Source organism: Pholcus phalangioides, unplaced genomic scaffold (assembly GCF_987345545.1).
Source record: "Pholcus phalangioides strain wild (caught in Gottingen) unplaced genomic scaffold, Ppha-v1.0 ptg000028l_1, whole genome shotgun sequence".
NCBI classification, from domain to species: domain Eukaryota; kingdom Metazoa; phylum Arthropoda; class Arachnida; order Araneae; family Pholcidae; genus Pholcus; species Pholcus phalangioides.
The window spans coordinates 12,124,345-12,133,605 of NW_028301618.1; the positions used below are offsets into that span (position 1 = coordinate 12,124,345).

The 9,261-nt window shown below is 42.0% G+C and overlaps 2 protein-coding genes across 2 annotated transcripts; both read left to right on the forward strand.

Moving 5' to 3' along the window:
- Positions 1 to 6,142: 6,142 nt before the first annotated feature.
- Positions 6,143 to 8,181, forward strand: LOC149067977 (uncharacterized). Its single transcript, XM_089252139.1, has 3 exons — positions 6,143 to 6,535; positions 6,612 to 6,803; positions 7,915 to 8,181. The coding sequence occupies exons 1-3, from the start codon at positions 6,332 to 6,334 to the stop codon at positions 8,179 to 8,181; spliced, it is 663 nt and encodes a 220-aa protein (XP_089108265.1). The 5' UTR covers positions 6,143 to 6,331.
- Positions 8,114 to 8,808, forward strand: LOC149067978 (uncharacterized). Its single transcript, XM_089252249.1, has 2 exons — positions 8,114 to 8,308; positions 8,431 to 8,808. Exons 1-2 carry the CDS (start codon positions 8,300 to 8,302, stop codon positions 8,791 to 8,793), a joined length of 372 nt encoding a protein of 123 aa, XP_089108375.1. The 5' UTR covers positions 8,114 to 8,299; the 3' UTR covers positions 8,794 to 8,808.
- Positions 8,809 to 9,261: the final 453 nt, after the last annotated feature.

Here is a 9,261-nt window from a genome sequence, read left to right on the forward strand (position 1 = left end):
CTGGCAACCCAGATAGCCCATGGTTGCGCTGGTGGCGTCACCTCCTGTTGTTCTTTCCTCCATGCCTTGACCCAATTGATTTGGCTTGAGAAGTTTGAGTTTCTTTATTCCTGGAATCGGTATTAGTTTGTCTAACATCATTGGTATTATTTATACTTTCTTCCTCTCTACTTTTCTTGGTTTTACGCTGTGGGAGAGGCGTAGGCAGTTTGGGGGGAAGTTGGAGTGCATACGAAATCCACTGCTCTGGATTCTCTGGAGTAGTGAGTGGAATTTCAAAATCTTCCACGAGGGTTTGAGTTGAGACGTCCCTGGTCTCGTTATGAGTACCTACGGCCCATAGATGCACAATTTCCAGGAGCTTTTCCGCCTTTTTTCGCTGATGGGTGGGGATGCCAAATTTAAAATCCTTTCCTTCACCCGTTGAGTAGCGAATAACTTGGATTATCTCCTGAATAATGCCATGATTGTCAAAAGCCTTGTTGGTAAAATTCCGGAGAGATAGACTGCCCGAGTTATCCTGATTCTTCTTACTTCCAGAAGTGGAGGCCACCTGGTTGAATGGTTCTTTGCCAATGCAATTGTCAGAACTTTTGGCTGTTCTTGAAGGTGATTTAAAGTTAGAATCCACTTTCTTCTGTTTGTCAGGAGTTTTGCCGCTTTTCTTGGGATTCTTCGATTTAGAAAGTTTGTTAGTGTTTTCCGACTCTCGTTGGCAATTTTCCCTGTTTGATCTGAGGAAACTGTTTAGGCCCTTTAATCCTCGAAGAGGTTGGGCCTTTTTCAATGGTGTTCTTCCGTTGATTCAATCGTTCAGAATTAACTTTCTTCGGTGATTGGCCTTGCCTAGGACCACAAATCAAGTCATTCTCATCGACTGATCATAAATCCTCATCGACTAGATTTTCGTCATTATTCTTCAAGTTTTCCGGGTTGCAAAATGGAGATATACCGAAAAATCTCGATGGAATGACATCTGAGGGAACGGACGTCAACGTTGCAGGTTTGACTGATTATGATCTTCCAGGTTTTGTGCAAAAATGTCATTAAGATCTGAGAGTTCCTTCTTCTCTTCTAGAGATAGTTCGTAAAAAATGTCTATTATAAGTTCATTTATCTCATTATCACGCTTGGGCGTTGAATGATATTCCCTTGTGAGACCGACCATGCCGGATATGATGTCAGAAATTTGGATGATAAGGGAGTCAACTCTAACATTTGTACCAGGGATTTCTTTTTGAATGTCGGCTTGTTTTATCTCGGAGCAATCGTTTACAGGTGTCCAGTCAAGATCAGACTTTGCGGACACATCCCCCCTGTGTGACACTAGTGTTCTCTCTAATGCTGCGCAGCGAAAGACCTAATTGATTGAAGAAGTCAGACGAGTCCGAAGGTGAGGAGATGGTAATTTCATTGAAATCGCTCATACTATCGGTGTTATTTGCCAAGTCCAAAATGCCAAGATAATCTTTGCGATACTGGTCCAAGGAGTCCTGGATGTTACGCTGATTTGCATACGATCTAAGGTAGTATCTTGCGTCTCCAATGGGCAATGGGAACTTCAACACTGTCATCTGCAGAGTTAGAAGAAGGATTTTTGAGGCAGTGGGGGACTTATTATGATACTCAATAGATCACAGTAATACACAAGTCACGGTCACGAATCTTTGGTAGCCCCTGTATTTATGAAGCAAAGTCGTTTATCGAAAATATTTAATACAATAGTACACTCTCATAGAGCATTAATTCGGTATCTGTCATAACACACATTCACAATCACTTCACTTAATAAATGGACCGTAGTTTACTATCTTGAGGGGCGGCAGAAACAAGTTTTTCGTTGAGACGATTTAGTATCAAGTCTATATCAGTATTAACACTTGTTCAACGGGGGGGGGGGCATATCGTCCCGGTCGCAAGAAAAAAAAACTGTCCCGGAAAATATATTGCCCCGCACAATAATATGGGCGCTAAACACATTGTCCCGCACAATACACAACAATATGGCCTAAATATGATGAAATTCTCATTATCGATATAGATTCGAACGTGGAAGAACCACAATGCACAAAGTAATGGCGTCCAATACCTTCAAAAATTCACAACATGGCAATCAATGGGTTCGAATACACAATTTGAATATTAAAATTTGGCTAATTGTATGTATATATATTTTTCACATAGTACTAGTGGCCCTAATAGATTGTATATTTTAATTTGTTACTAGCAATGTTAACAGTTACATACAGATGATACACACGGCGCCATAGTGGCGTTTCGGGGGAAATATTTGAGAGTTTTGAAAACGCCATCCTGAGAAAAATATTACTCAATCCTCTTAGAAAAGTTTACTATCGCAAAGTTTGCAATGTGGCCGACAATTCATACACTGAAATAATATAGTTTGCCACGAAAACCTTTTCGCTGTACTAGATTGAAAAATTGCACATTACCGATCCTTTCCCATTGAACGACATGGAGCCACGATGTTCACAAAACAGACAGTATTTTTCAATGAATCTCACGGAAATAATCCACCTTGATTCGCACATACACACACACAAGATCACAGGCGAAAACAATTATAAATATCATCCAAAACAATCGAAATTAAATCGAATGGACGCCTTCGATAAACACAACGAACGCGCGGTGCAACGTATTCCTCTATCCTTCCTCCAATGCCCATGAATTTTCACCGGGTATTCGAGATCGACCTCCAAAATGTACCCCTTGGCGCTGTCATCGGGAATTACAAGAAAGTCTGTTGATTGTACTTCACCGGACGTCATCCATCTAAAGTCTGAAACCGGGAGAGGATCAAACATACACTTTCCATACAGATTGTTAATATCCCAGTACATGATCCATTTTTTCCTTTCACCGGGGTTGAATCCTGGGACCATCGGGTTGTTGGCTCTGCTGTATCGATGAGTAATCGAAGACACCCCGCCTCTCACGGCTTCCTCCAAGAATAGATGTATGTCGGGGTCCGCTACGAGCTCTAGTTTTTCACCGGTCATCTTGAGACATGCTTGCCAAGCAAGACCTGGCGATGTGTAAGTGTGGGCACAATCAATCTTGTAATTTTTCAAGCAGAGCCTTCGAAAATTTTCAAAGACGTCTGCCAGAATAAAACGACTGTCTCCACATGCAGACCATGGGTGACTACCACGATCTGCATGTGGAACGTGCCCCCACCAGTTTGGCATGCTCGTAATCTTCACTGGAGATAGTTTCGTCCCCCAAAGAGGTGTAAAAGGCCTCTATGGGGGGGGGGGGGGAAGCACCGGTTCCTCAAACTTCTCCATGGACACCATGTATTCATAAGGGTATACACCCTTCCGTAGGAGAAGTGCTGTGTTATTCCCGAAAGCTCTTGTCATATTTACAAAATCACTGGTATTCATTGATTTCACCAGGGTGTCCAGAGAAGCGGATAGAAACTGGAACGAATCCAGAAACCTCAGATAGCCCAGACTGAAAGAGATAAACAACTCCATGTTTTTTCCGAAGACGTCTATCCGCTTCTCCTTGATTCGACCGAGACCTTCTATGATGAAGTGGGCGTCATAATTTTGCAAATTATGAAAAATCACCGGGATGTGTTTCGCCATCTTTAACTGCAAGTTGCAACGCCGATCTGTATTCACCGGTAACGTGGCAATGGTCTCTAACCCGATCACTGCCAAGAGGCTTATTGCAGATGGTGCAAGATTGCTGGCTGTGAAAACTCTTTTCTTCATCAACGCTCATCTTCAGGAGCACCGGGTTGTTGAGTTCTTTTGAAATAAGCTTTTCCTCTTCCAACATGCATTGCAGAAAAACGTGGACGCTGTCTTCTAGACTGTTGGTTTCCTGACAGCCAGTCCATCGGGGCCAACGACGACGTAAGCAAAACCACACGGACGGTGGAGTGTCGTTGGTGTGGTGTATGAGGTGGCAGGATCGGGCGAGCATGCTTCGAACTTTGGCAATATAGCCTCGAAATCGGCGTAAATGATAAACGGCACCGGTAACTGGAAATGAAATGTTTTTGAAAGACATCCATTTCTCGTTTTCACTGGGGTACACCACTTTCTGCGGGCCGTGTTCTCTACACTGGGAAACATGATTTGCGGGAATGTCCGCCGACGAGAATCACTGCAAACAATAGTCACAAAAGTGACTATAGTCCACCGATCACGAGAAGAACACTGGCTACGTCATGTTACGTCACGTCGGACGATTCTATTATTTACTTTTAGGTAAAGCAACTGCCCATCGATAATAGCGCATTAGTAACGGTGCTTTCCCGTTTGGCGTCTTTAGCGCTATTTTGGCCTCCTAGAAATTTCACTAAAAGCGCCACGGCAGTGCTCTCGATAACGTCGTTATAGCAGTGTTTTTTGTTGCGTAAACACCGGCTGTTCGACAGTGTCGTCTTAAGGCATTGTCGCATTAGATTCACAAAAATAAGATCTGGTTGAAATTTTCCAGAATTTACGTGGTAGGGCCTCAGAAAAATGACTTGGCCCGGGAAAGCTCGTGATGCTCTTAAGACGGCCCGGCTGCTCGATCACTTACGGCACATTATTTTAATACAAAATATATTTTTTATTCCGCAGAAGGGATCGAAAACTCCAGCCTTTTTTTAATAATCAGTTCCATGCATCAAGCTGAAGCCTAACACTGCTCGTATAAAACATTTTCGACCATGGCCCCCAGAAGGATGGGCTACTACACCGCACACCAACTCCGGTCATATATCACCATACGGTAATTTCCAACCAGTGGAGTTGGGTGGGAAATGAAGGCTCCATCCATCGGTGGTCGCCCTAGGCTCGGTAGGTAAAGAACTTGCTTCGAATGTTCTATGCCCGGATTGGAACCCATGGACCTTGATGGTAATCTTCGTAGTGGCAGACGAGCTGAAGACGAAGGATGGGCTGATAAAATCCAGGCTATAGGAGAATTCTTATAATTTTCTTTTTTTTTCCATCCCAGAGATCCCAGCCAGGATCCCTGCTGCAGCATGAGAGGACTATTCTTCCGATGCCCTTAAGCATGGCCCCCCACATCTTGCAGCCGGGCTCTCAGGTTGAAATCTTCGACGGGTCACTCTAAAATGAATTAATAGTTGTAAAAAATGATTAGAATCATCCAGAACCCCAGGGCTGGATCCCTGTCAGCCCTGCCCTTGGGGTGGGGGGGACATGCCCTTAAGGTGGCTATAGACGTAACTGCAGACATGAGTAGCTTCTGTCGAGAAAGTAAAAAAGGAAAAAAGACGATGATATGGCTATAAGAGAAGGTAAACAGAAGAAGAATGGCTAATTGCTAGCAGGCGGCATTTTCTTGCTGCGGTATAGAAATTAAACCGAAGAAAATGCCATGTAATTTACAGTAGTAATAAATTATTATTATTATTATTATAATACTCCTTTTATATTAAATTATTAATTCAAAGTAATTTAACGATTAATATATTTTATTATTTTAGGAATTTAATTATTAATTTAAAGTAATTTTACTCCCTTTATTACTAAATGATCACACTACTCAATTCGAATTTTTTTCTGTATCAAATATTTTTGTTCAAAATATTAAATTTAATAAAAATTCAAATTTTTTGTTAAAAAATTTAATTTACTTAATTTAATTTAATTTACTTCCAAAATTTATGACAACAATTTTCGAGTACATCTTTTGACAAACGCCAACACAAAAAGCGCAGCTCACTCAAGCGTGAACAATACCCGCATAACACAGAGAGAACCGATTTGCGCCAAGACAGCCTTTACTGGCAACCCGGGATAATTTTTATCCTTTCCCCGCGCCGAAATTGACCCTCTCCAGGGGCTGGATACTCCCCTTGTCCTTAAGAAACGCTCGTTCATTCCTTGTCCTTCACGGAGGAGCTGCTCTGTGGATGGTGTGGAGGACAAATTCCGAAGTGGCATTCTCCCCTTGTCCTTAACCGTTGTCCTTACGATCACGTGACGAGTCGCGAAGCTAAAAACCTGTCTGTCGAGAGTAGCGAAAAGCTACGGTGAGCTACTTATAGTTTGACCAATGAACGTGCTGCAAAACGTTGACAACAACTACTATGAATAAAAAATTGATACTTCTTTTAAGTGGCAACACTAGCGTTTCTTTGCACGTGCAAATTTTTTTTTCCTCATTCCTGCTAGTGGTGTTTATTTCAGCTTGTGCTAAAATTTGTGAAATTTCTTTTTGTTGCAATTTCTTTTACTTTAGTTTCTTTTTTATACTTGTTGACTATTATTTTTTAAGATTCCTTTAAATATATATTACATTCTACATATTTTTATCGCGATTACTTTCTACGATGGAAAAGAAAAGATCAAGTAAAACAACACAAGCGCAATATGAGGTAATGGTGGATTTCTTGACGAAAAATCGGGAAAAGATCGATGGGAAATTTTCCAATTCCCTTACGATCACCGAAAAACGTGCCACGTGGGAGCGGTTGGCCCTCCGATTAAATGCGTTTCCGTCTGGGCCCAAGAGATCGGCGAATGACTGGAAAAAAGTGAGTATTTCGTAAATTTTTACATTTCCATGAACCCCGTGACTTCAGGGAACTCATTGTTGTTATTTTTGTGCAGGCATGGACGCACTACAAAAGTGATGTGAAGCGGAAGGCTGCTGATCGGCGGAAGGAAGCAATGAAGACCGGGGGTGGCCCATCACTGGCAGTCCCCTTAACTCGTCTGGAGGAGAAGGTGATAGCTTTGATGGGCGACACAGCTGTGTACGGTGATGCCATTGTGCGGGAGCCTGTGATACGTAGGCAGCAGGTTAGTATGGTTATCTTTGTTCTGCGATTGTCCACCACCTTTCTGCTCGTAACATCAACTGAGGGGAAAATATATTGCTTAAGTACACGCAGGACCTGTTTCGTGCATGCCAATAACTCTGCCTTTAGTTATAGAAGAACCTCTGTTTCATAAAACACTGTTAAGGGCCCCCGAACTATGGAGAAGCAGACCCTGCGTATACATCTGAGCCTGTAATGCTGTGTATAAATGTTTCATAACCATTTTTCGCTTCATTTCCAGGTAGAAAACATATTGCACTCTATTACTTTTTAACATCGCTGTAATGAAACAGTACGAGTAAACAAATGAGTGCTTAACGAGACCTTGCAGTGATAGACCAGTATTCAAAGGGTTACACCATAGTCTCCCAAACTTTTTGTTCCATCGCCCCCTTCATCAGAAATTTTTTCCTCTCATCGCCCCCGAACTCAAGTAAACCCATAGGATCCAATGTTAAATCAGTAGGTTCTATGGCCCCCTTGGACCATTCCATCGCCCACTTTGGGAAACACTGGGTTAGACCATCAGGAGAGAGATTTTGTTGGGCACTGATGCTTTCAGTGCAGCAAATGATAATTTTAGAATTCTTTTTCCCTATATCCCAGGAATACTTTAATGGTCATTTTGAACTTGTCAAACTAGGATATACAGTTTTGTGTTCAGTACCACTGTTACTGTTTCATATTGCTCCTATGATGTTGTTATAATTTTTTCCCTTTAATTATTTTAACCGGCAAATCAGTGATCAGAGTATATACAGTCACCAATTGTTTTGATAATCGATGCTGTACTGCATTAACAAATTTGTCGGAAATACCTTGGACTTGAAAGAGGGATTGCTGATAAAGTAACCTTAAAACTGCTGAGGCTTAATGGGTGCAGGATAAACAGTGTCAAATTACTTTAAATAACATTCTGTTGGTTTGCAGGCCTGCGGTTTCAATACATAATGATGCATTACATTACAAGAGTAATAGAAATTGCTACAAGGTTAATAGACCCAATATTAGTGCAAACTTATGACTGCAGTAAAAAAAACCCAGTGTCCTTTGCTAGAACTTTTCTGGTAATCTGAGTTGCTTATTTCCAGCTTCCTCCGCCGTCAGCACCAACCACCGCTGCAGGCCTGCCACCAGGTCCAAGCTGTCTGCCTTCCGCATCGACAGCGGGAAATTCTTTACCAGCTACTCCGCAGCCAAGCTGGCAATGCAGTCAGACGACTACAGCAGGAGATGTCATAGCTACATTTGTTGCTGACACGCAGGCTGAAGGCGCGTCAACACCACAAGATGTCATAGCTACATTTGTTGCTGACACGCAGGCTGAAGGCGCGTCAACACCACAGCGAAGCGGTTGACCGTCGTCATCTGCAGTGATGGGAGCATTTGTTCCTAGCTCCGCCTCAGCAGCAGACGTCCTTAGCAGCCTAAATGTGGTCGAGACCGTCCTGGATTTGTCAACCACACTGACAGCAAATGATTTTGGTAAGAGAACTTTGATGCTCTGAACATGCCACATGATAAAACTTCAGAAATTGCAAGGGGAACAGAAAAATCGAAATCGTCTCGGAACCAATACCCATTGTTTTTTTTTTCTTTTCTTTCAGATGATATTCGTTCCTCTTCAGATGAATCTGACATACAAGAAGAGGAACATATTCTTCCCACACAGCCTGCCGGTCCCCCCCATGCAGTGTGACAGCACCCCCACGCAACCAGCGAGAGGACAGAAAAGCTGGTCTCCTACTAAAAAAGAAGCTATGTTGGCACTTCTGGGGGCGCAGAAAGCAACAGCAGCTGCTGTAGAAAGTGCAGCCAAGGTGGTGGAGAAAGTCGCAGATGTAGGCGGCAGACTATTGGATGAAGAAGCTAGGCGGAATGACCTTGCTCATAAAAGAAATGAGATAGAGGAAAAACGGAATGACCTTTTATCTGAATTTTTACGAATTTATAAGGAGAAAAATAAATGAAAAATTTCCAAATTCTGTTTACATGATAAGTTATTTAACTGCTGTGTACTTCTTGCAAGTCCATGCTAGAGATTCCAACAGCTTTCCACACCATGGAGGCGTAATTGGCGACAACAGTTGAAGGAAAATTTTTTTGTAATTTCTCTGTTAGTGAAAAAATTCAGTCTAAAAACTTAAAGGAGAATGTTTCCATAGTCAAACTAAATAAAAGGTTTAAAAAAATTTACTACTCAGAGATGACAATAGCCATTTCCTACCTAATTTGAGGTGCTTAATATGAATGCCAAAAAAAAAGGCTGAATTGGCAAGTTTTTGTTTTCCAAAATGTGTACACATTGGTGAGAAAAAGTAGGTATGTATTATATACTGTTGTACAAAAAATTTTAATTGAAATGGCTGTTGGGTAGATGGGGGCTTCTGAATCAGCAGTTGGTTTTGTCCGAATGCCTCTAGTTCTACGATAAATCA